The sequence below is a fragment of the Phaenicophaeus curvirostris genome, chromosome Z, assembly GCF_032191515.1.
Source record: "Phaenicophaeus curvirostris isolate KB17595 chromosome Z, BPBGC_Pcur_1.0, whole genome shotgun sequence".
Taxonomy (NCBI): domain Eukaryota; kingdom Metazoa; phylum Chordata; class Aves; order Cuculiformes; family Cuculidae; genus Phaenicophaeus; species Phaenicophaeus curvirostris.
Genome location: NC_091431.1, coordinates 61,262,800 through 61,290,781, shown reverse-complemented (window position 1 = coordinate 61,290,781; position 27,982 = coordinate 61,262,800). Strand labels below are relative to the sequence as shown.

The 27,982-nt window shown below is 43.3% G+C and overlaps 1 protein-coding gene across 1 annotated transcript in view; it reads right to left on the bottom strand.

Annotated features, from left to right (window-relative positions):
• Positions 1 to 2,320: 2,320 nt before the first annotated feature.
• Positions 2,321 to 27,982, bottom strand: part of PLCXD3 (phosphatidylinositol specific phospholipase C X domain containing 3) — a 93,147-nt gene continuing 67,485 nt past the window's right edge. Inside the window, exon 3 of the mRNA XM_069880127.1 lies at positions 2,321 to 3,200. Within this exon, the coding sequence (XP_069736228.1) occupies positions 3,044 to 3,200 (157 nt within the window). The 3' untranslated portion in view covers positions 2,321 to 3,043. The remainder of the gene's footprint in view (positions 3,201 to 27,982) is intronic.

Below are 27,982 nucleotides of genomic sequence, written 5' to 3'. Positions count from 1 at the left end.
CTTGCTTGTTCTTTTCTGGCAAGATCCCCCAAACAATAACAGGAAGCGCATCCCTATCAGGACAATTCAATTACAGTTTTGCAGCCTTGCAGATGAAATTGCCAGAAAAGAACGGATAGTATACTCCTCTCCCTTCCTTTTTATTTTAGTAATTAAGGCAAGTTTGTTTACCTTTCCTAACTAAGAAGCGTTGTGCTTCTCCAACAGAAAGGAGATAGACAGCTAAATGAAAACATAATTTTTCTGACCACAAGTAATACTTTGCTAAGATTTCTTTTTCCCCATTAATGGAGAAACTACATGATTTGTCTATTATCCTTATTATCCTTCTGGTCAGAGGATTTTTTTTTGCCTTGTTTTTATTTTCCAGCACCCAAGTAACAATTAGAATAGAAATAATGACGTTAAGTAAACCTTTCATAACAATGCTAACAAGCTCAAGATGCCTCTATATTTATTCACATACACAGGCGTGTATACACACACACTTTTCTTAGATAAAGTAGAACATTTGCTTTGAGTACACCTCTGCGCAAGCAAAAAGCTCAGTGCGTCTGGGGTGTGTTTGAGTAGGGGGTCCCAGGAGGAATTGGTGCTCTTGGTGTTTTAACAGAATTTTAATTGGAATTAAAAAAGGAAACCTACTTCTTTTCTCCACTCAAAGATCCAGATTACTTTACTATATTAAAGGAATAGGTTAGCTCTCTTGATCACCTTTAAGGAGGGGAAATATGACAGGCAAGATCTGAAAGTAAACAAATCCAGCTAAATAGAAAAATGAAAAGAGAATGTCACACTACATCACCAATTAATAACCAAATGCTTTAATGTTTTAAACAAATGCTTTAATGTTTCAATTTGGGACCTCCGCATAGTGTGGGTTCAAAAAACCATATGCTCATGTTTCATTTCAGGTGTCTATTACCTGAATTTTGCTTGGAGAACCTGTAAGAACTGGAAAGAAAATGCATCAACCCACCCCATATTTTGCTTAGGCATGGGTGAAAGCCCTAGAGTCCTCCAGCTTGTTCCATGTCAAGACAGGCTGTGACCCTTGGTAAACTTGGGGCAGTTCGGGTAAAGTTTTAATGCTGTAAAAAACCTAACTGGCTTAGACAATATATTTCACTGCGGATGAATCTTACAGTCCTAACATTTGAAAAAACACAGCTACTGAAGGAGGCATCATAACTTTGTCATACCTCCACATTTTTTTTGACCAAATTTATAATACCCCTGTGTCCAGAAACCAAAGTATTATTATGCAAGTGTGCACAAATGTCTTTAGATCATAGACATATATTTAAATGTGTCTTTATAGTACATGTACACTTAAATGTTTCTTTATAGTATACACAGACACACACTTTTTCCAAGGCACCCTCTCAGTACAAAATAGCAGCAAGTGTTCAGTTTAGTCCACTTCTTCCTAAAACAAAACCAAAAAAAAACCCCTAAAACCCTCCCTATAACCCACCTATTTGATAACACCATTTTTGTTTTTCTGAACTCTTGATGGTAGATGGTAGTCCTTAACATCTGATAGAAAATAGCAAAGTATTGTACGATGTCATTCTCTTTTCTCACTCAACCAAAATTTCTAGTAATGTCAATGGAAACTTGACCGTACACTTACCCTATAAAACCCTGCAATATTTCAAAGAGCATTTTCCTTGTAAGACATTACAGCAACTATTGTTTTGTACAGAAATATTTTGCTTTTCAAAGTCACATGTCTGTGCATTGATGCGTCCAGAAGATGTGATTGATTGCATTGTATCCAGTTAGGTGTCATACAGTGGCAATGCTCTCATTTTATGACTCACTAAGTTTTCCACATATTTGAGGTTTATATACGTGTCATTAAAAGTAGGACAATCAGTGGTTCTGCTGCTAGAACAGTGCCATTCAGCAGACTTCGAAACTTGAGTTATGCAGTATTATCCCCACAAACAGTTTAAAGAGTATAGAGAATTATTAGCTAGAAATTGATCTATCACACTCCTTAGAGCAGCAAATTTTCACTGATTAAACTGCCACCGATTTGTAATCAGCAGAGAAGTGTTGTGTTCATAGCTGCCTTAAAGAGAAGCTTAGACTGCATCTATTTTTTTAAATGCAATTTTAGCCCTGCAGAAAGCCAGTTTGCAATACAGGACAAAATCCTGCTGACCTTGTAGTACACACAGTTTACTGAACCAATGCACAATCCATGCTAAACACAGGAAATTTTCCTATTAAATTCAGTGGATGTTTGATTAAGCTCTTACCTAAGATTGACCCTGGGAGGAAGTGGTGCTCCAACTTGGTCTAACTTTGTTCCTGCTAGAACCAGGGAAAATATATGCTGGTTGCTCCTAGCACAGAGTTAGGGCAGCACCACATATCTACTGACTTGACCTAGGGCAGAAACATTGGAAAATCACCTTCTGAGAATGAAAAGCAAGCAAGATTTAGTCTGTGCTCCGTGCAAGCTACGTAATATGTCATGTTCACTGTCCACTGATTATGCATGTGTTAGAGGCATGACTTTGGATTTACTTCACAAAGGCATTTAAACCTGTAGCTCAGTGATAAATATGATCAATTAAACTAGCTAATAGATAAAGTGTAGCAGCTTAAAATTTTCATGCCAGAGATACTGTCCTTAGACTCCCAGTGTAAAGCTCACACCATTGGGAATCCTGCTAGGGGCAGGCACAGGGCAATGTATGCCCCATTGCTCCAAAAGCAGCAAATTTCTTGGCACTGTTCATAACGACAGAAAACACATGAATTGCATTTGGTAACTCATGGAAAACATGTAAATGGCCTTCTTTTATCAAACACTGTAAACATGTTTAGTTTTGCTCTTTACATGAAACACAAATGTAAAAAATGATCATAGTTGATTAAAACATTTCTCTTACGCCCACCCACTAAAGCCCTAAACACATCAGCGTGTTATAGGAAGATCAGTGTTTTATAAGATAATTCTTTTAAAATGCAATTTTTTTCTTTTTTAAATTCTAAAGAATGCAACAACACATATATTATAGTGCTATCAAGTAGTGTCATCTTCACCTCCATCCAGGGTGTAGTTGAGCTTTATGACTGTGCTGATAAAGTCACCAAGTTCTACAAAATCTGCAGTGATAATATTCACACCACTTTCTCCCGGTTTCTGAGTTCGGACCCATTGCATCATTGCAGGAAGAGCCCTAAAGAGAAAACAGGAACAACGATTACTCATAAAGCAGTGAGACAAATGCATTGAGGCAGGATTAACCAACAGTGACTTCCACTGATCCTGGTTTCTAAGAGAACCACGTGAGAAAGGACACAGGTTACTGCTTGGGCTTTTTGCAAACCTTCTTTTTTGTAATTTTCATTCTCTGTGGAAATTATAAGTTGATTCTATTTCAACTTCTCCGTAGAAAGGAAACAAAGTAAGGCTCACAGTAGTTATTGATCTTGCAAGGCAAGGGCATGGACCAGATACCTTTTCAGTATCATCTGGTCACATGACTCCATAGGAATTGTCTATGGAAAAAGAAATAACACAGAACTCAAGGCATTTGCAAAGCATGCTTGAGACATTCACGGAAATATTGAAAATAATATTTTGGAGGACACTGGAGCAACCCTGATTTCTATACTGTAAGTACAGCACATACCAAATACCCTTTCTTTCCCAGTATTAATATCCCAGCAATGAATTATATTTAATCATAAATGAATGGTTAGTAACTGACACAAAAAACATCATGGTCACATAGACTGTTCCTTTAAGATGGCGTATTTTATTTTTCCCCTCAGCATGAGAAAACTAGGGTATAAAAGGCATCTGCCTAACTGCACTTGTGAATATAAAGAGTTTTTTTCTGACACGACAAAACCATAAACTAACAATCACAAAAAATATCTATGGGAAAATAAACGCCTCCCCAGTCCTGTTAAGGAAGTCAAGATGCAAGATCCAGTTTTCAGAAAGCAGAAAGTAAGAGAGTTAAAAAAAAAAAAGCTACAGATTTTTTAGAGAAAAGGTATTTTTCAGAGAAAGGGTAATTGGTCATTGGAACAAATTCTGAATGACTGTGACAAACTGCAGCACATGAAGTCTTTAAATCAAGCCTGGATGTCATTCCAAAAATACGCTCTTGGTCAAGTCAAGCTGCTGAGTTAAATAAAAGAACCTATGGACTGGGCAGGGCTGCAGTCAGTTTAGATGAACATTGTGTTCTCCCTTTGCTCTAAAATCTATAAATCTGTGATTCCTCTCAGCCAGAAGGTTGTATAGCCTCTTTCACATAGGCAAGGTACATCTAAAATGTTGGTCTGACAGTAGTTTAAATCAAGGTGAACACGCTGAACCTAAATTTGCTTCCAAAAGCTTTAGTAAAAGAGATCTAAAGAAGTAATAGTAACCAGAGATTGCACTTGTCAGTGGCCACCAAAATTAGTCAGTGTTTTGAAACAATTTAATATTTAAAAAACCCCAAGCAGTTATTCTTCGTTCTCTCTATGACTTTACACAAGACTGCACAACAGTAAGGTTATGTTTCAGCAAAATGTGCTTAAATCCACCATAAGTTTCACATTTCAGCCCAGCAACACATTTCAAATCACTCATTGAATCAGTATGATTGAAGCATAAGTATGCATGTACACCAGATCACAAAACTAGCTTAAGCATTCTGCTATACAAAAACACAGCCAGCATCTTTAGATTTATGTTTACACAATCCTGAAGTGCTGCACTCCATGGAACTGTAAAAGACACAGGTCAGCAACGCCTGGACTGTTCAAAAAGATCTGTGAGCAATCAGAACCAGGACAGATCTCAGCAAAACACCACAGATCACCAGGTGATAAAAGGCAGCTCAGAGCAGTTGAAAACTTCACTGCATCTTCATTTGCAAGAGATACTGCTGAACACTGGAAAAAGACACAAGGCTGAACTTCTAAGATGGCAGTATGCCGCCTTTGTCTTTACTATCACCCTATTTAAGCTCAAAGAGTTTCAGGTTTAAAGGTGAACTGATTGATTGTAGGCAGACAGAGACTTTTTTCTTCCTTCCTTTTGCATAAGTTGATACCCTTGATATTTTACTCCCCCTTGAGGCATAATTAACTTCTTTGGATGTCCTTTATTTGTTCTGAAGCTGGTTCTGATGTAATTCTGTCTTTGGACCATAGAGTTTGCTGTCTATACACTTAGCCAAGCAGACTGAAATATTGTTTTCTTTTTCCTACTGTGTCCTTATTAAGACAGCCTTTAATAGATAGAGCACTAACCAAAAGAAGGAATGACTATCTTAAACTCAGGTTGCCCTGCCATTTCATCTCTAGACAGGCTTGGTAGTTAAATGGGTTATTTAAACTTTACTGATATTTCACACAGGACACAGTCCGTGACCCTTTTCTCATATGCAAATTGTTAGATAAAATTACAGAAATCTTTTGTTCACAGGACTAGGGAACATTCAAAGAAAAGTCAAAAAGTGAGTCAGATTATCTAACAAAGAGCTTATTTGCAGTGAAAATCTGAAGAATGCAATCCTGCAAAAAAAATCCAAAACCTGAACAAGAGACTCCACTGACCTTATATATTTGATCAAGGCTATGCAACTCTGCTTATGAAACAGAAATTCATAGAAAAAACCCACACAGATCATCTCCCTCCCATATTGCCATCTTGAAAGTGGATTACATCAATGATTGTACAAACCCACAGTTGCTCAGTTTCCTTACAAATATCTCACATGATCGCCATAATTATTAGAATAAGCCTGCTTTAACATTCCTCAGGGTGTCTTTGTGATAGCAGTACAAACCTTGTTCAGCCCTCCTTATAATTTCCAGTCTCTGCATGCCTCAAACCAGTAATTGCTCTCATTAAGGGATTTAGTCAGAGGAACACAAACCATGCTGTGTGGCAGCCACCTACACAACTGTGCTCACAGAAACCCAGTACGTAATATGGTCTTTGTAGATACTTGTATTCTTGTAGTGTTAATAAGAAATTATTTTGTGTATGAGAATATATCACTGCCTTTGTGTTGGGTAGGTCCCAGTGCTCCTATGGAAGATGTTGGTGTTCATGTTAAGGTTCTTACTGAAGCTTTGGCGCTAATGGTTCAAATCCCAGCTCTGCAAGGGCTGAGGACAGCTCCACCATGTGAGTCTGGGCCACGCTTGTAGACACTCAAGATTAGTAAACTGCTGCTGCCAAAATAACTGCAGTTGTTTAGTCACATTAGAACTAACCACAACTGCAGACCCATTGTGCTAGTGTAACAAGTCTTCCTAATGAAAGTCTCATGCTGGTAATAAAGACAGCAATGCCACTATTGAAACTGCATGCAGAGCAGGATCTAGCTCTCTTGAATGCAACCTCCGGTCTTCTAGTGCTACTGTGCCTCAGCTGATACTGCTGTAAACGACATAGTGAAACCTGAGTGAGTTGATAAGGAGTCTACTGGCTTCAGAGATGTGTTCTGAGATTTCATCATCACAAGTAAAAGTTCTGAAGGGCAAACAAGATGAAAAGTCCTGCATTAACATGCTACAAATGAAAATCCAGCCAGCTGGAAAAGCTGACAGATACAGAATACTGTCACCCCTTAAACTTAGTGAAGTTGGCTGTGTCCCACAGCTGTGCAGCCCAGACCTTATGGCCACAATCCCAGTTTTTGGAAGGAATCACTTTTAACCCCTAACTGTTGCAAAAGCCACTATATGATGTTGAACCACATACACAGAAGGGTGCTGCTTGCCTTAGCCTAGAGCTAGGGAGGAGAAAAGGTGTGACTGTCAGTAAAACTTGTGCAGGAACAGACAGGAGTCTCCTCTCACCTAGGGTACTGTTTTCATCCTGCTGCAGCTCCACAGACCTGGGTAAGGGCTGGCCAAATCCAACACTGCCAGGCCACTGTAGCACTGCCCCACAAACCAGCATTTCACAGAATCACAGAATCACAGAATAACCAGGTTGGAAGAGACCCACCAGATCAGCGAGTCCAACCGTTCCCATCAAACACTAAACCATATCCCTCAGCACCTCATCCACCCGTGCCTTAAACACCTCCAGGGAAGGTGACTCAACCACCTCCCTGGGCAGCCTGTTCCAGTGCCCAATGACCCTTTCTGTAAAGAATTTTTTCCTAACGTCTAGCCTAAACCTCCCCTGGCGGAGCTTGAGGCCATTCCCTCTTGTCCTGTCCCCTGTCACTTGGGAGAAGAGGCCAGCACCCTCCTCTCCACAACCTCCTTTCAGGTACTTGTAGAGAGCAATGAGGTCTCCCCTCAGTCTCCTCTTCTCCAGGCTAAACAACCCCAGCTCTCTCAGCTGTTCCTCATAAGACTTGTTCTCCAGCCCCTTCACCAGCTTCGTTGCTCTTCTCTGGACTCGCTCCAGAGCCTCAACATCCTTCTCCTGGTGAGGGGCCCAGAACTGAACACAGTATTCGAGGAGCGGTCTCACCAGTGCCGAGTACAGAGGGAGGATAACCTCCCTGGACCTGCTGATCACGCCGTTTCTGATACAAGCCAAGATGCCATTGGCCTTCTTGGCCACCTGGGCACACTGCTGGCTCATATTCAGTCGCTGTCAACCAACAGGCCCAGGTCCCTCTCCTCCAGGCAGCTTTCTAGACAGAAGAAGTTGACTCCTTTACCATGTCCCCAGTACAAGAGGAGGGCTAATGGCATAAGCAGGGCAGGGAAGGGAAGGTAAAGGAAGAGAAGGGAAAGCCACACAAGCAGCAGAGGGGTGGGAGCAGTGATGAGGAAGGAGGGCAACAGCACGTTACCTGGATTTGGCTACAGATTGGAACCAGTAAATTTGGTGAAAAAAACTCTGTCCTGAAGGAAGACATAGAACATATCATATGCCCCTCGCTTCCAGGAAGGTGAGAGAGCAGGGGGATGAAAGCAATGTGACCCAATGTGGTGTGGAAGGACCTCAACTTAAGGGCTGTAGTCCATCCCCAGCCCACAACCACCATCCCATGAGATCCACCCCACCACCCATGCTGCCCAGCAGCATCCCAGAGGGGCTCTTCAATCCAACAAAAAGTTTGAGGAACAGCAGAGGAGATCTAGGCACCTACTTATGCTGGGCAATGCAGTGTCATGCAGAAATATTTAATGTGGCTATATTTGTTCTGAGACTAAAGCTTTTATCTCTAGGTGTCACTTCACCAGGTAAGTCAGAGGTACTAATCATTTGGGCATGGTTTGGATATCATGATGGCTTACATTATGCATGCGAACATGCCCTACAATCACCATTTCCAGTAATTTTTTTTGTTGTTGAGGAGCTGTGTACTTTCTCATATACCACCGCCAGAGTTATTTTCATTTATAATACAGTAAAATCTAAGCTCAGCTTTGACAGTTATTTTATCACCTCTATTTTCTCTGTTCTATTTACTTGCCGCTATACAGAAGTATGCAGTTTAAGTTTTTCACATCTTTCAGGAACCATTTTCTGATGCGTTAGACAACCCAGCTGTGAAACACTGCCCTAAATTACAAAACATGCATAGCCGTTTCAAAGCTATTGAATATTCAAGTCCTCTTTTTAATTCTTTTAATCTATCAGAGATCTCAAGTGGACTCCAATGGTACTGAATTTTGTTTAAAAAATAATAATTAAACATTCAAGTACATTCAGTTCAAGCAGTGAAACTGCAAGTCCCATTACGAGCTTTCAGAAAGAAAATATGACCTAACAAATTGCATTAAAATTTGCTTTTAGGCTATTTTAGTTCAGAAAAAAGGAGTGGTTTTTTTTTTAATGCCTGAGTCATCAAAGCCTGAAAACGTGACAGAAGACTAATGACAGCATTGCTCTAAGACAGGACCCCCTGTGGTGAAACAGCCTTTCCTCACTGCAGAGCTTTCAAGGGAGAAGAAGAAGACAAGCAACCTCGTGAACACCAAACAAAAGGGTTGTTCACTGTTTAATCAGAGTTTTATCACTGAAGGCAGAGAACCGGTTTTCTTCTGGACTGCAGGGAGCCAATACAACCTAATCCAGAATGAGAAACTGGTCTCATTTACAGAGTGGGATGCTGACTAGCATTAGGCACCCATTACCAGTCACACCAGTGAGAACTTGCTCTGGGCAAAGTGACATATGGCATTTCTTCCCTCTCCAGCAAGGCACACAGTCTGCTTCCCCACAGCATTTTGCAAATACATATCATTGTTCAAGAAAAACAGCACTCCCCTGCAGGAGGATGTACTCATATAAGCCTAAATTCTTTCACTCTCCGCTCAACTCCATCCAATTTTACCCATGTTTACAAAAACATTGATTAATTCTGGAGCCATAATTCAGCACACACTGACTTTGGCTTTTCAGAGATGCTGAAAATTCTCCATTCCAGTAAGAGCAGTGGATGTCTCATGTATCACTGAATCATAAAAATCACAACTGGGAAGAACCTTGAAAGTCATTCAAGTTCATCCACCTCATTCTGGGCAGGATCACCTATACAAACCAATCCCGGCAAATGTTCTATTTAATCAGTTCTTACAGGTATCATGTCACATCCTTCCCCTGTATTCAGAGCATGCCTGCATAAATATCCTTATACAACCTCATTAGCTTCAACTGGACTACCCAGAAAAAAATGCAACCAAAACCAATGGCATTAAAGTGTGTTACTCAAAAGCGTTCCACACATACTCATCCTGTTTCCACTAAAGATTTACAGTTAATCAGTAAATAAGCTTCCCTGCAGAACATGAACCTTAGGTTCCACTCCACGGTATGTCATTCTACCATAACTCTCTTCTGTGGGAAAATTAGATTAAAAGGTCCTCTTCTTTTACATGTCAGCCATTTCTTTTTTTTCTGCCCCGGTCAAAACTTACCATTCCATCAGTTGTGTTAACAGACCCGTAGGGGGAAAAAAGTTGCACATGGAAATGGTCTGGTTTAACTGAAACAAATCAACATTTTTTTCCTCTCAGTCTGTCCCAAACAGCTGTATTTGATTTACAACAGGACCTCACAAATCATTCAATTGGCACAACCAGCAAACATATTAACTGAAGCATAGAGATTTACATGAGCTCATCATGGGACAGGTGATCTTGAGTGCTATCATGAAGCACATGCAAGAGAACCGAGTGATGAAGCCCAGTCAACAAGGGTCCATGAAAGGCAGGTCTTGCCAAACTAACCTGATTGCCTTCTATGACAAAGTGACCTGCCTACTGGACGAGGGAAAGGCTGTGGATGTATCTTCTTGGACTTCATGAGAGCCGTTGACACAGCTTCTCACATTTCCTAAGCATTCTGCTTAGGAAACTGTCAGCCTCTGGCCTGGACAGGCGCACACTCTCCTGGGTGGAAAACTGGTTGGCTGGCCGGGCCCAGAGAGTGGTGGGAAATGGTGTGAAATCCAGCTGGAGGCCAGTTGCAAGTTCCCCAGGGCTCAGTGCTGGGTCCAGCCCTGTTCAATGTCTTTATCAATGACCTGGATGAAGGCATTGAGTGCACCCTTAGCAAGTTTGCGGACGACGCTAAGCTGGGTGGAAGTGTTGATCTGCTGGAGAGTCGGGAGACTCCAAAGGGATCTGGACAGGCTGGACCGCTGGGCTGAGACCAATGGCATGAGATTTAACAAGGCCAAATGACGGGTCCTGCACTTGGGGCACAACAACCCTATGCAGTGCTACAGACTAGGGGAAGAGTGGCTGGAAAGCTGCCTGGAGGAGAAACACCTGGGGGTGTTGGTTGACAGTGACTGAACATGAGCCAGCAGTGTGCCCAGGTGGCCAAGAAGGCCAATGGCATCTGGGCTTGTATCAGAAACGGCGTGACCAGCAGGTCCAGGGAGGTTATTTTGCACCTGTACCTGACACTGGTGAGACCACACATCGAATCCTGTGTTCAATTCTTGGCCCCTCACCACAAGAAGGATGTTGAGGCTCTGGAGCGAGTCCAGAGAAGAGCAACAAAGCTGGTGAGGGGGCTGGAGAACAAGTCTTACAAGGAGAGGCTGAGGGAACTGGGTTTGTTTCACCTGGAGAAGAGGAGGCTGAGGGGAGACCTTATTGCTCTGTACAACTACCTGAAAGGAGGTTGTGGAGAGGAGGGTGCTGGCCTCTTCTCCCGAGTGACAGGGGACAGGACAAGAGGGAATGGCCTCAAGCTCCACCAGGGGAGGTTTAGGCTGAACATTAGGAAAAAATTTTTTACGGAAAGGATCATTGGGCACTAGAACAGGCTGGCCAGGGAGGTGGTTGAGTCACCTTCCCTGGAGGTGTTTAAGGGACAGGCAGATGAGATGCTGAGGGCCATGGTTTAGTGTTTGATAGGAATGGTTGGACTCGATGATCTGGTGGGTCTTTTCCAACCTGGTGATTCTATGATTCTATGAATGGTTGGACTCGATGATCCTGGGGATCTTTTCCAACCTAGTTCTTCTGTGTGATGCTGTGATAGATGGGCTGGGGAAGAATCCCTTAGATTTGGCTCTTTACCCTTTAGATCCACATTAGGCAGCAGCAGTGTGGCCACAAAATTTGCACTACCAAGGCCAAACTGACGAGAATCAGAAAATACAAGTGGAATTTTATTAATAGTCTCAAAGGCACTCAGGTGGGAATTCCTTTCCCTGGATCCTGAGTGGACATTACACTGCTCCTGTGCTGTCATGTTGCAAGAACTACCTCCATTAACATCCAACAGTCCTGGATTTATTCTTCTGAAATGCTTATCTATATTTCAGTCATCTATAATTGCTCTGAATAGTCTGGAAATGCATCTAAACAGATGACACAGACTACTGTGTTGGGGTCAGATGAATATTTTAATGTAATTGATCACGGCACTGTACTCTGTAGAGTCACCAAGGGCCAGATGTCTGCTCTCCTATTGAGCTGTTGTTGGCTTTTTGGGTTTCATTTTTAAGGGGACACAGAAACCAGCTCAAAAGGGCCTTTCCTACCCTCCCTTCAGAGAATATTTCAGCTGAATTTATTGAACCTACACCATTATGTTTGTACAAAAAAAAAAAGGCAATGAGATATTAAATAACAGCAAATGATGGGTCTGTAGGTGATTCTGTGCCTTTAGCATTGCACCTACAGCACATTAACTAACAGCATGGAGAATGCCGACAGGTCGGAAAGGACTCAGTGGTACCTGTATTATAAAAGGTGTCACTAATAAGGCGATTCTAGTAATTTGGCTACTGTCTTGGTCAACATAGCAGGGAGATAAAGTGGGAAATGCCACAGCCAAGAGCCTGATCAGTAAGGCATTTAGCTTTTACATCCTGAGTGAAGGACATCTTGTAACACATGTAGTTATGCTAGTATGGATAAATACATTATAGGAAAACTACTACAGATTAATAGGGAGACTACTGCCTTCCATGAGGATGCCTGTGTACAAAGCCTGGCTTTTCTTTCAGTGATGCAGTGGACTAAGTCAGGCACGTTCATCAATTGTTCTTTTAACCAGTTATCTCTTTGGAGATCATACGTGGAAGAAGCTTCTCTGATTTTCATAACAGTTGAGCAAATCCTAAGCTATGAAAACAGAGGGGATAGAGAGATGCTGTTAAGATACAATTCCTTTTAAGCTTTTGTGGCCCAAACAGAGATAAGCCTGAACACTCATTTACACAGATGACATGACTGACACAGACAATTCTGGTCCGAGTTCCAGGTAGAAATCTGATCTTTCATGGAATGTCAAGAAATTCACAGAAATGACAGTAAGTTTGGGCTATGGAAATAGGTACAGGAACTTATTCCACTGCTGGTGAAACAGAGAAAACATCTGCTTTACCTAAGAAAACATCTGTCACCAGTTGAGTGAATAGCTACAGGTTTGGGGCTTTCCCCCACTCTAGTTCTGTAAAAATAGAGTTATGATTTATTTATACACTCATTACTCTTGAATCACTGTAGACCATTTGTGGTCAAGGTTCCCTCCACCAAACTTGGCCAAGGGCTTTGTTTTCTCCAAAGATTGCCACCATGGGTCACTTGGAACTTTTCAAAGAGATGTCCTGCTGAGGAACTTGGTAGGAGTCTTGAGGAATGGAGCTGCTACACCTCAGTTCACAGTTTCTGCTCAAGCCTTCAATATGGAATTTACTTTCTTGAGCATGGAAAATTTGAATGATGTAAGAAATAAGAAGGAGATTAAAAGGCAATTAATAAAAAACCCCACAAAAACACCAAACCAAAACAACTCTTGTACATGGAGAAAATACTCTGAAATTTAATGTGGAGAACAATGAAATAGGGTCTACCAGATTAAATAAGAAGATATTATTTTTACCATGTTTTGCTATTCCCAGGAGCTAGAAGAATTAGCAGAGCAATTCTGAAAAATAAAACCCACACTTTTGAGTAATTGGAAAAGTTAGTAAAAAGGTATGTATCACTATCATGGAAAGCAGAGCAACTACGGGGAAGGCAGGTTTCTTAAACTTCTGGCTGGTAGCACTATTACTCTGCTGTATAATCTGTAACAGAATGTCACACATCACTACAGTTTCCACTAAATAAATTAGAATAAATCTACTCAAATAAATCTAAAATACTTAATTGAATAGGTAAAATAAGGATTTTTTTTTTAGTCTAACAGCAGAGCCTGCAAAATTAAAGTTTTCATCCTGCAGATGCTTTGAAATTAAATCTCACCTATATTTGAATCCTTTGGTATTGAATACAGAGAAAAGCAATTTCCATTTTCTTTCAGATAAACAGCACTAAGTAGTTCTAATTTTTTTATTCCATCAAGTGGAGTTACAGAGTTAGGGTCTGCAGTAGTGGAGAACAGACAACCAGTACATATGAAACTGCATGTAGCTGTTTGCAATAGTACCTTGCTCAGTATCTTTCACAGTATATTATTCGGACAGACATTTTGTAGAATAATTCATATTGACTGTAATGTTGAAAGTCGCAAAGAAAATAATGATATTCAATTTAGAGAAAGTTGCAGGGAAGAGATGGATCTTGCAGCATTCCCAGGAATTTAACACATTCTGATTCTTCAGAGAAGATAGAAATCAGCTTCATTTGTGAAACATCAGCAAGCAGATTACAATGAAGCAACTGAGCCGACAAAGTTTAAATGAAAAATTAGGACAAAAATAATTGCCTTTGAAAAAAGGCACAGGGAAAGAGTAATTTTTCGTCACTGTTGCTGTCTGGACAGCAAGGAGAAGCAGAGACTATAGATTCAGGCTGGCATATTTGAGTAATAGAAATCAGGGATATCATCTCTGATCTGAATGATGTTGTCGTTAAAACAAGTCAGGAAATGAGATTGTAGGAGACAAAATATTCATACACGAAAATAGAGTTTTTCAATTAAGTAACAGATTTTATTTAAAATACTTAACATAGCCAATTAAACATTATTTTCTTATATGTTGGTCTTTTGTAACGTAAATAACTCTAAATTGAGTGTCATTTTAAAATGAAGTTGTTTTGAAACTGCTGAAACACTTCAGTATTTCTAAAATCATAAAATCATAGAATCACTAGGTTGGAAAAGACCCCCAGGATCATCGAGTCCAACCATTCCTATCAAACACTAAACGATACCCCTCAGCACCTCATCCACCTGTCCCTTAAACACCTCCAGGGAAGGTGACTCAACCACCTCCCTGGCCAGCCTGTTCCAGTGCCCAATGATCCTTTCCGTAAAAAATTTTTTCCTAATGTTCAGCCTAAACCTCCCCTGGCGGAGCTTGAGGCCATTCCCTCTTGTCCTGTCCCCTGTCACTTGGGAGAAGAGGCCAGCACCCTCCTCTCCACAACCTCCTTTCAGGTACTTGTAGAGAGCAATGAGGTCTCCCCACAGCCTCCTCTTCTCCAGGCGAAACAAACCCAGCTCTCTCAGCCTCTCCTTGTAAGACTTGTTCTCCAGCCCGCTCACCAGCTTTGTTGCTCTTCTCTGGACTCGCTCCAGAGCCTCAACATCCTTCTTGTGGTGAGGGGCCAAGAATTGAACACAGGATTCGATGTGTGGTCTCACCAGTGCCGAGTACAGAGGGAGAATAACCTCCCTGGACCTGCTGGTCACGCCGTTTCTGATACAAGCCCAGATGCCATTGGCCTTCTTGGCCACCTGGGCCACTGCTGGCTCATGTTCAGTCACTGTCAACCAACACCCCCTGGTGTTTCTCCTCCAGGCAGCTTTCCAGCCACTCTTCCCCTAGTCTGTAGCACTGCACAGGGTTGTTGTGCCCCAAGTGCAGGACCCGGCATTTGGCCTTGTTAAACCTCAGGCCTCATGTTACATTAGACAATATTAATTATTTTCCTACATATTTTCATTGAATACAATTAGTCATCAAGTTTGACCCAAGTTCACAAATAGTATCAATGGTGCTCACAAATCTGTTTTTTCAGCAAATTTCTGTTTACTGTCAAAACTCTTCCTTGCTGTACCTCTCTCTACCCAAACAACCACCTCTTCTGCTTCCTGCTGTAATTTCCTCTGATTACATTAGCAACTGTCATCTTGTGTGGACTGAACTTCCTCCACCCCTCTCTCCACCAAGCTCACGTAGAACAAGAGGAGAGCATTGTGTTCCTCAGAAAGCAGCAAAATGTACAAAAACTTCCATGGAGAAATATTGTGAAATTGCCATTAGTGCTGTTCTGAAACATATAAAAGCCTTTTGAAACATGTAAAGCCTTTGACACAGTTTCTCACAGCATTCTGCTTAGGAAGCTGTCAGCCTCTGGCCTGGACAGGCGCACACTCTCCTGGGTGGAAAACTGGCTGGATGGCCGGGCCCAGAGAGTGGTGGGAAATGGTGCAAAATCCAGCTGGAGGCCAGTTGCAAGTTCCCCAGGGCTCAGTGCTGGGTCCAGCCCTGTTCAATGTCTTTATCAATGACCTGGATGAAGGCATCGAGTGCACCCTTAGCAAGTTTGCGGACGACACTAAGCTGGGTGGAAGTGTCGATCTGCTGGAGGGTAGGGAGGCTCTGCAAAGGGATCTGAACAGGCTGGACCGCTGGGCTGAGACCAATGGCATGAGGTTTAACAAGGCCAAATGACGGGTTCTGCACTTGGGCCACAACAACCCTATGCAGTGCTACAGACTAGGAGAAGTCTGTCTAAAAAGCTGCCTGGAGAGAGGGACCTGGGGGTGTTGGTTGACAGTGACTGAACATGAGCCAGCAGTGTGCCCAGGTGGCCAAGAAGGCCAATGGCATCTGGGCTTGTATCAGAAACTGCATGACCAGCAGGTCCAGGGAGGTTATTCTCCCTCTGTACTCGGCACTGGTGAGACAGCTCCTTGAATCCTGTGTTCAGTTCTGGGCCCCTCACCACAAGAAGGATGTTGAGGCTCTGGAGCGAGTCCAGAGAAGAGCAACGAAGCTGGTGAGGGGGCTGGAGAACAAGTCTTACAAGGAGAGGCTGAGGGAACTGGGTTTGTTTCGCCTGGAGAAGAGGAGGCTGTGGGGAGACCATATTGCTCTCTACAAGTACCTGAAAGGAGGTTGTAGAGAGGAGGGTGCTGGCCTCTTCTCCCAAGTGACAGGGGACAGAACAAGAGGGAATGGCCTCAAGCTCCACCAGGGGAGGTTTAGGCTGGACATTAGGAAAAAATTCTTCACAGAAAGGGTCATTGGGCACTGGAACAGGCTGCCCAGGGAGGTGGTTGAGTCACCTTCCCTGGAGGTGTTTAAGGCACGGGTGGACGACGTGCTAAGGGGCATGGTTTAGTGTTTGATAGGAATGGTTGGACTCGATGATCCGGTGGGTCTCTTCCAACCTGGTTATTCTATGATTCTATGATTCATGTGCAAAGCTAGTTCTATCACTTCCCATGCAATGTGTGACTCAAACAGATACAGAGCACTAAGGTTCCTTATTACACTGCTGTCATTGCCACCCAGCATGGTGCCTGTACTGCTGGCTTCAGGATTATAGGGTTATCACACAACCACCAGCTCCCTCACAATAAATTCTTTATCTCACCAGAGATGGAAACTAAGCTGCTTATAAGTTTCTGGCTTCTAGCACTGGTCTCACACAGCTAAACCAGCTGTGTTGATCAGGTGAATTGCAGAGGCAATATCCTCCCAAACAGCATCTTGGGCATTGTTGTGAATCATCTACAAGGAACAGCCTTCCCTGAGCTATTCCTCATTCCTTCCGCTTGCTTTTCTCACAGCCCAGCATCATCAAGCCCAAAGCCTTCATATAATTAATAAACCTTATACTATACCAATTATAATTATGCCAAATACAGTATCTAGGATATATTACAGAATAGCCACTGCTCTTGCACTTAGAGATGTGTTTGCTCTGGCTACAGCTGGGAGTGACAAGCTCACCAGGCTATCTTCCTGCCAAGGTGGTCCCATGTTGGGAAGATTTGTACCCTCTTAAACAGACTTCTCTGTCTCCACAATAATCAGTGAGGATATGAACGAATACTGCAAGAGTACCTGCTTCCCCATCACTCGGTGGTGGCTCCTCATATCCCTTGAGACCAGTCTGCTCCCAGGGCTAGTGCAAGCAACCTAGCAGGGAGAAGGATGCTGTATCTTCCAGTCCTGTCCTTCCATTTTCAGTGACGAAAAGAATGGCACAGATAAGCCTGTGCACAGTTGACTTTGAAAAGGTGGGTTAGCAGCTGTGATGTTCTGTAAAAGGCGGCCTTGGAGGAATCTGTTAATGATCTCTACTCCTTATTTGGAAGCTCATAGAGCTCACCTTAAAAGCAGTCAGTTTTCTCACTCCCACTTTTCCAGCTGCAAGGCTGTTTGAACCCGCCACTGCTTTGATGGCAGGGAGCCCTTCTCTCACTTCCAGCCTTAATTTATTTAGTGTATAACTGATGCTCTTGTGAGAACACTGGCCTTTACCCTAAACTGTTCTTTTCCCTCCCTGGTATTTGTTTGGCTGTGATATTTATAGACAGTAATCACATAGCCTCTAAGGCTTCATTGTGCTAGGATAAACAAGACAAGCTCTCTCAATGTCTTCAGCTATTCGTTCCCTGATTATCCTAGTTAGTATTCCCTCTCTGCATCTGTGCCGATTTTAATCTACTCTCTAGAACACGGGTGATCAGAGCTACACAGGATATCCAAAAAGATACCCTAACTGCAGTTTGGGAGGTAGTACCATCACTTTTCTGTGCATGCTGGAAACGTCTTGGTGCATATCAGAAGGATCCCATTCTTTTTCCCAGATGCTTTCCACTTTAGCCAGCCATGGGTGACACTCCAGCTTGCCTGGCTTCCCAAGATGATGAGTCCCCACCTTACCAGAGCATGCCATGACCTTGCATTTTATACTACTGAATTCCAGCTCTTTTCTAAATACTGCAGGCACCCAGCCCTTGTTGTATGTTATCCCTCTGCTTTCCTCCATTATGATATCGCCAAAACCATCAAGAATGACTTCAGGGCCATTGGGAAAGTGATGGAGGGCTCTGGGGCACAAGTAGTATTCTGCTCCATCCCAATGCTAGATAGAGAGGAGCGGGAAGCCAGGAAGAAGAATTAGATTAATGCCTGGCTCCGAGCCTGGTGCGAGGAGAGGGGCTTTGGATTCTTTGATCACGGGATGGCTCACGCACCCCCAGGCTTTCTTGATAAGGACGGGACACGTGAGTCTCCTAGGGTAACAAAAGCCCTTGCGAGAAACCTAGCTAAGCTCATAAATCGAGCTTTAAACTAGATGTGAAGGGGGAGGGGGTTGAGCCCAGGCTAGACAGGAACAAGCCTAGACGTGGGGCACTGGTGATTGGGAGAGGGTGTGCTGGTGAGGACCACCAGTACCTCACCACACAGAAAGTGGGGGAGAACACACCTCGGGGTGCTAAGGGAGATACGGGCACTCTGGAGCTAGCTACTCCAGTTACCAGGCAATTGGGAACGAACTCTGTTCCCTCTAAGAGGGCTGAAGGCTCGGCAGCTCAGCTGAAGTGCATTTACACCAATGCACGCAGCATGGAGAACAAGAAGGAAGAGCTGGAAGCTGTCGTAGGGCAAGGGGCCTATGATGTCGTTGCCATCACAGAAACGTGGTGGGACAACTCATATAACTGGAGTGCAGCTATGGTGGGGTACAAGCTCTTCAGGCGGGACAGGAAGGGTAGGAAAGGAGGCGGGGTAGCCCTCTTTGTAAGGGAGGACTTGGACTCCATTGAGATGGATTGTGGCCATCAGGAGGTTGAGTGCCTGTGGGTCAAAATCAGAGGAGCCCACCAGAAGGTAGATTTTGTGATGGGAGTCTGTTACAGACCACCCAGCCAAGGAGAAGCAGCTGATGAGCTCTTCTATAAACAGCTGCGGTCAATCTCTAGATCGATGCCTCTCATTCTTGTGGGAGACTTCAATCTGCCTGATATCTGCTGGGAGTACAACAGAGCAGAAAGGAAGCAGTCTAGGAGGTTCCTGGAGTGCGTGGAAGACAACTTCCTTGCACAGTTGGTGAATGAACCCACAAGGGAGGGTGCCCTCCTGGACCCGCTCTTTGTGAACAGAGAAGGCCTTGTGGGGGATGTGGCAGTAGGTGGACGCCTAGGATTAAGTAACCATGAGGTTATAGGGTTTTCTGTTCTAGGACAAGTGAAGAGGGTTGTTAGTAGGGCGGTAGCATTAAATTTCCAGAGGGCAGACTTTGATCTTTTCAGAAGGCTGGTTGGCGAAGACTCATGGGAGACGGTACTCAAGGGCAAGGGAGCCCACGAGGGCTGGGAGCTCTACAAAAAGGAAGTCCTAGCAGCTCAGGAGAAAGCCATCCCTGTGTTCCAGAAAAAAAGCCGTCAGGGGAGAAAGCCAGCTTGGTTGAATAGAGAGATCTTGAGTGATATCAAGAGGAACAGAAATGTTTATGGGCTCTGGAAGAGGGGACAGGCCTCCTGGGTGGACTACAGGAGGGAAGTGAGATTGTGTAGGAAAAAATCAGAAGGGCTAAGGCTCAACTAGAAATCAGATTGGCCAAGTCTGTGAAAGATAACAAAAAATCTTTCTACAAATATATAAGTAATAAAAGGAGGACTAGGGAGACTATACAGTCCCTATTGGACACAGAAGGAACAACAGTGACAGGGGATGAGGAAAAGGCTGAGGTACTTAATGCTTTCTTTGCCTCAGTCTTTAGTTGTAAGGAGGGTCGTTCCGTCTGTGTACAAATCCAGGAGCTAGAGGAGCATAATGAGGCTCCCATGATCCAAGAGGAGGTGGTCAGAGCCTTGCTAGCCCGACTGGACAGCCACAAGTCTATGGGGCCGGACGGGATTCACCCAAGGATATTGAAGGAGCTGGCGGATGTGCTGGCCAAACCCTTTTCCATCATCTTCCAACAGTCCTGGAAGACTGGGGAAGTCCCACTGGACTGGAGGCTGGCTGATGTTGTGCCCATCTACAAGAAGGGTCGCAGGGAGGATCCAGGGAACTACAGGCCTGTCAGTCTGACCTCAGTGCCAGGGAAAGTCATGGAACAGGTGATCTTGAGTGCTATCATGAAGCACATGCAAGAGAACTGGGTGATCAGGCCCGGTCAACATGGGTTCACAAAAGGCAGGTCTTGCCAGACTAACCTGATCGCCTTCTATGACAAAGTGACTCGGCTGCTGGATGAGGGAAAGGCTGTGGATGTGGTCTTCCTGGACTTCAGTAAAGCCTTTGACACAGTTTCTCACAGCATTCTGCTTGAGAAGCTGTCAGCCTCTGGCCTGGAAAGGCGCACACTCTCCTGGGTGGAAAACTGGTTGGATGGCCGGGCCCAGAGAGTGGTGGGAAATGGTGCAAAATCCAGCTGGAGGCCAGTTGCAAGTTCCCCAGGGCTCAGTGCTGGGTCCAGCCTGTTCAATGTCTTTATCAATGACCTGGATGAAGGCATCGAGTGCACCCTTAGCAAGTTTGCGGACGACACTAAGCTGGGTGGAAGTGTCGATCTGCTGGAGGGTAGGGAGGCTCTGCAAAGGGATCTGGACAGGCTGGACTGCTGGGCTGAGACCAATGGCATGAGGTTTAACAAGGCCAAATGCTGGGTCCTGCACTTGGGCCACAACAACCCTATGCAGTGCTACAGACTAGGAGAAGTCTGTCTAGAAAGCTGCCTGGAGGAGAGGGACCTGGGGGTGTTGGTTAACAGCTGACTGAATATGAGCAAGCAGTGTGCCCAGGTGGCCAAGAAGGCCAATGGCATCTTGGCTTGTATCAGAAACGGTGTGACCAGCAGGTCCAGGGAGGTTATTTTGCACCTGTACCTGACACTGGTGAGACCACACATCGAATCCTGTGTTCAGTTCTGGGCCCCTCACCACAAGAAGGATGTTGAGGCTCTGGAGCGAGTCCAGAGAAGAGCAACAAAGCTGGTGAGGGGGCTGGAGAACAGGCCTTATGAGGAGCAGCGGAGAGAGCTGGGGTTGTTTCGCCTGGAGAAGAGGAGGCTGAAGGGAGACCTCATTGCTCTCTACAAGTACCTGAAAGGAGGTTGTGGAGAGGAGGGTGCTGGCCTCTTCTCCCAAGTGACAGGGGACAGGACAAGAGGGAATGGCCTCAAGCTCCGCCAGGGGAGTTTTAGGCTGGACATTAGGAAAAAGTTTTTCACAGAAAGGGTCATTGGGCACTGGAACAGGCTGCCCAGGGAGGTGGTTGAGTCACCTTCCCTGGAGGTGTTTAAGGCACGGGTGGACGACGTGCTAAGGGGCATGGTTTAGTGTTTGATAGGAATGGTTGGACTCGATGATCTGGTGGGTCTCTTCCAACCTGGTTATTCTATGATTCTATGATAATAGTCTCTTGCTTTGTGTTACCAGCAAACCCCATCAGCAGTCTCCTACTGGTCCTTCATGGACATTCTAAAGAAGATCAGGCTCTCTGAGGAGTGCTACCATTACCTTCCCTTCAGTCTGGTTCTTCTGACATGTCTCAACTTAATTTCTGATTCTCAAATCCCATTTTGTTTGAAAATAAACTACTTAACACTCTACTAGTTACATGACTGAAATCTCAAAATTTTCCTGTAAAATTTCCATGAAGTTAGTTACAAAACCAAATAAAGATTGTTTTATGCCATCCACCTTTGACAAAACCTCATAATTTATCCAACTTCCTATTAACCTCTGTATCTTTAATTTTCACATCATTCCAATTAAGACCTTCAGTCTTGCCTTCCCCTGAAGGTAAGAGCATTATGTTTGCTGCTCTCCACTCTAAACTATGATTTTCGTAGTCCTGCTTTAACGTGCGTGATACTCATGCTAGTCCTTTAGCAATTCTGCAGAGATTACATAGAAATTCACTTCTTACAGCTTTTACAAGACATCTTTCTCAGTGATATCAGGAATTGCAAAGAGGCTCCAAGAGGAATCGTGACAATTCAGACACTGGATGAAAAACTAACTTCCAAGTTCCACAATGAATACAGCAGAACTTAACATGAAGATAAGTGGCATTAATACAGTTACTTTAATCAACTCACAAGAGCCTATTATTAAGGTAACAGTGGTACAGTTTACTTAGGAATTCAATGGGAGGAATAAAATCTGCTTGTTTCACATTAGTAGAAACTTCTGCTGACCTTTGAGCCATTTTTTGTAACATTAATTACTGGCAGATTTTGTGATGAAATGCTAATAGTCATCTTTTCTCTTAACTCAACATTATATTCAAGTCTTGAAATGTCCAGATGGTGCTATCAATGGCAACATAACATGACAGCAAAATTCGGATCAGTCATAAAGCTGAGTTAGACTCTTCCACATTGTGTAATCCCGAATCACTAACTCTAGACTACATCGACCATCATTCTGCCTGCCTTGACTTCAAACTATTTTAAATTTTAAAGAGGGCAGTCAGGCAATTTCACTTTCGACTAAAATAATGAGGCTGAACTTTCTCAGAGGAAAATTAAAATCAGATTCTGATTTACTTTTCGTGGAGAAAAAAACAGAAGTCCTGGAGATGTGCCACAGCATTACTTAGATGATAGAATATCTCTGAAGAACTCCATCCTTCTACAGTGTTTATTACCATTCACACCAGGTGAATGATTACTAATAATAATACCACTACTTTGCTTGGCCAGTGGTATTCATCCTAAAGCTAGTGGATAAAGCTGTAATTTCCAGTATTCACAGGCAAAATCAAAATGGATGTTGGGAATGAGAGAAACAGTACGATATTGTCAGGAGATTGTCACTTGATCAACAGTGATACTGAGGGCCAAGTAAAGGCTAGGTACTTTAGTGCTATACACCCACTATGGTATTAAATAGATCTGGCCTGAAATCAAGAAGTGCCGTTCTGACAGAAATTCCAGCATTTCAAAATGTGATTTTGCTTTGAATTAGAAAGCAAATACAAATTCTTGGCCTTTCCATCAAATAAAGTTCAAGACCCATTTCTGAATATAAAAATTAGAAGTTCTGAATATAGAAACAGAATTAAATATTGCAATTAATACTATAACATAAATCTGAAAACAAGACAGAATTAATAGAAGTACAAACTTGAAATGTTTTGAAATGATCTTTTTTGCTAAAGTAGACGTCTTACTGGAGAAAAACACGGAATGATATTCCTGGAAAAAAAGAGTGTAATTTAAGATATCTGCAATTTTCAATAGGAAAAAAACCAAATGGTTTTGTAATCACTGGGTTGAAACAATTAACACAAATATGCACTTGCTGCCACATCTAACACACTAACAACTGCAGAGCAAATTCTTAAAACAGAGATAAAATACTAACCAATATACCACTGATGTGATCTCAAATTATCTTTAAAAACAAAGATGTTTTTATGATTTGTAGAGCTCTTACTTGTTCTGATCAGCACTGAAAATAAGCAAACGTCGTAAGAAGTATCATGTTTCCAGTAATACTGTTAACTTCTAAATTTATCTCATATTTTATTTAATGCGAACCCCACATTGATGAACTAGGGTTGCTATACTACAAACAAAACAAACCACATCACAGACTGTCAGGGAAAAGGTAGGCTAAAAATGCATTACATGTTGTCTAAAAGTATAGCAAGGGATTGCAGAGAATGCATCAACAATAAACTAAAATCCGCCTGGAGTGAATCCAGGATAGATATTTGATTAAGACACACCATAAGAAAACAGTCATAGAATCAAAGAACAATCTGGGTTGGAAGTGCCTTTTAAAGGTCATCTAGTCCAACACCTCTGCAGTGTATAGGGACATCCAACCCTACTGTCAGCGTTTCCAGGGATGGGACACCTACCACATTCCTGAGCAATCACATCCAGTGTCTCACCATCCTCATGAAAAAAAAAATTCTACCTTCCATCTACTCTAAATCTGCTTTCTCGTACTTTAAAACCATCACCCCTTGCCCTATAGCTTCAGGCCCTTCTTTCAGCCTGTCCTCATAAGAGAGGAGTTCCACGTCTCTGATCATTTTTATGGCCCTCCTCGGGACCTCCTCCAACAGGTCCATGTCTTTCCTGTGCTGAAGACTCCAGAGCTTAACACAGCACTTCAGGTGGGGTCTGACCAAAGTCTAGTAGAGATGCGGAATCAACTCCTCCAGCTTGCTGGCCACGCATCTTTAGATGCAGCCCAGGATACAGCTGGATTTCTGGACTGCAAGTGCATGTTCCCAGCTCATGCCCAGCTTTTTATCCACCAGTACCCCTAAGTGCTTCTTCACAGGGCCGCTCTGAATCCCTTCATCCCCCAGGCTATATTGATACAAAGGGATGCCCTGACCCAAGTGCAGGACCTTGCATTTGCCCTGTTGAACCTCATGAGTTTTATATGGGCCCACTTCTCAAGCTTCTCCATGTCCCTCTGGATGGCATCTGACCCCTCAGGCAGGTCAACCCCTGAGGGATACCATTTGTCACCAATTGACATTGAGCTGTTGACCACTACTCCCTGGACATGACCACCCAACCAATTCTTCATTCACCAAACAGTCCTTCCATCAAATCCGTATCTCACCAATTTAAGGAGAAGGATTTTGTGGAGGACCTTGACAATGGCCTCACAGAAATCCTGACAGGTTACATCCATCGCTCTTCCCTTGTCCACTGTTGTCCTTACTCCTCCAGAGAATGCCAGTAGGTTGTTCAGGCAAGACTTGCCCTTGGTGAAGCCATGCTGGCTTTCTTGAATCACCTCCCTGTCTTCCACATGCCTTGGCATAGCTTCTAGGAAGATCTGTTCCTTGAAATTCTCAGGCACAGAGGGAAGGCTGACAGGTCAGTAGTTCCTAGCATCTTCCTTCTATGCTTTGTAGAAATGGGTGTAATTTCCTTTTTCGTAGTCTCCAGGGATTTCACCTGACTGCCATGACTTTTCAAATATCACAGAGTGGCCTGGCAATTGCATCAGCCAATTCCCTCAGGACTCTGTAACACACCTTGTCAGGCCCCACAGACGTAGGTATATTCAGGTTTCTAAGGTGGTCTCAGACCTGATCTTCTCTCACAGTGGGAGGGACTTTGCCCCTCCCCCTGCCCTGCTCTGCACCCCCGACTCTGCCCTGTGGTCCATGCATTAGAGAGGTGTGGGAAGAGAGGTTACCAAGAGAGGTCATTACCTCATCCTTAAGCATGAGACGGAGTTGTGCTGGACTGCATCACAAGGAAAAGCAGACCTGTCATGTCAGCCATGCACCGAGCACAAGAGTCTCTGCAGTGCCTCACACACCTCTTGTGGGATACTGCCCAAGCTCCATATTCACCACAGAGCTGCAGCAGTCTCCTTCCTCTACACATCTCTCACAACAGACAGTGATGGTGATCAGCCTCAGCTGGTTACTGAGAGGAAATTACAGTCACTGAGCCTTACAATCTCTCCAATGCATTATTTCCAGTTACTGCAGAATAAAGGAAAGTCTTGTCTGAGCTGGAAAATATTTTCGAAGCAACAGCCCACCTGTAACTCTCATAAGAAATAGCTTTGAATAAAAAACCCCCGTATGCTTATCATATGGATTACTTCTTTCACAAATGTTCCTCAGATTACAGAGCTCAAAGGAAGGAGCCTTCCACAATGAGGAAACCATTCAGTTGGATTTATGTCTCTTCTGTTCTAGCACAGCCAGAATGAGAGCACTGAAATGCTGTCTGATAGAGAAAGGGAGCAAGCACCAAACACCACTAGCTGAGTTGGACCATTATCAGCAAAACGCTCTCTGAGCTAAGATGAGTAACAGTCTTAGAAGAATTTACTGTAGCTGGTGTGAGAGCAGGACGAGGGGGCAGCTCTCATTTCCAGTGCTGCAGTGGTGGCCTCACTAGCTACTTTTGGCTGAGCCCTGTCCTTTACCGACTGCAGAAGGCCATTTAACAGATGAACCAAACCAGGGACAGATGCTCACCATGCCACATGCTCATGCTCTTCAGAGAAACAGTACTAGTCTCAGACAACACGCAAGAACCCTGATGACCTTTCAGTAATGAGCTTCAGGACCACCTGCCTAGCATCTGATGAAAGCCTTAAAAAGCATCTCTGGGTAGGAAACATCCTTTCCTAATTCCTCCCAGTGGCATCTTCAAAGGCTGATGTTAACACTCTGGCTTGAGATTTAATTATTTCATCTCAATTGTCCGGATTCTAACCATCACCATGTATGCAGCTGAAGTAGAAAGGAGACTTACTGGGATGACTGTCTGCAACAACCCAGAGGAAGAAATTAAAAAGGAGAAGGAGCGTGCAAGAGAGGAGAGAGATGTGGAGGCAGACTCTCCTCCTAATACAGGGACGTCAGTCAGAAGATCCTGAAGCTGATGTCTCAGTTAATACAACAGCGATAGTGTAGTGAAGAGCAGAGTCATCACAGCTTCGCTATTTTCCTCAATGAAAAGCAGCAAATGGATGCGTAGGACTCTAATCAGCAAAACCAAGGCAAACCGTAATGAACATAGTTCTGAGAAATATCCTGCACACAGAGAGGCAAGTTTCTTTGCAATATCCACTCAAACTTTGAGAAACAAGGCACTAGGTACAATTATCCCTTCTCAGTTACCCAACAAACACAGTACGCTAACCTACCTGTAGGAGTTATTTGGATTACTGTATTGCCTCAGAGTTGTAATTTTAATGAGTCTCGCTGGAAAAGGAGAGAAGCCAGTTTCAGACTTCAGAGTATGTAATTCCATATAGGAAGGGAATAAAGGTCCCTCGTTCTCCTTCACTGTTGAGAAGCAAAATTAAGGAGCCCATCACCCAAGATATGATTTCACTCTTGATTTACTACATAACAGTGCTTCCTGATAAAACTGACAGCACCATGGCACTGTTTGAAAGATAAAGTTATGTAAGTTTTAATACTTTACCATGAAACAAATCATGGTAAGGCTCCTCCTTTGTGCTACAGCTCAGAAAACAAAATTTTGTGTGTGAAAGTGCCTGTATCTCTCCATGGCTTCTGCTCCACTCCAACAACTCAGTCTCCTTCATATCCTTAATACTATTTCATGATATAATACATTCTGGATGACAGTTGCTTAGTTACAAAGACTCTCAGATCAACAGCTACAATATTAAAGACTTGCCGAAGGTCGAATTCCACTGTATGATCATCTAGTGCCTTAAAGACATGTCTTGTATTATTTTCTTAGTGTCTGGAATAAATACCAAAATATACTATAACAGTCTGTTCTCTGCTGAAGCAACTGTACAGACTGGGATAATATATGCGATGCTATTATAATTATAAACAAAATATTATTGTAATCTCTGACTACATTAAGTTTTTATCTTAGCAGCCATGCCTACCTGCACTGCCCTCCCTGCCCCCTACAAAAAAAAAATCCTCAAAGAAAACAGATTTATGAAACATTGGCCTAGGAGGAAAGTTGTGGATAAAAGATCAGTAAAACGAGGTTAAACACTTCCAAGCTTTAACAACAGAAGACATAAAAGTAAGCTTTACATTGTATCAACGCAGCCTCTTTCACAGAGACAGTGGCTTCCTAAAAAAGAATTTAATTACATCACACAGACATTACTGAATTCCTAGGGACTGAACATTAGCATCTCTGT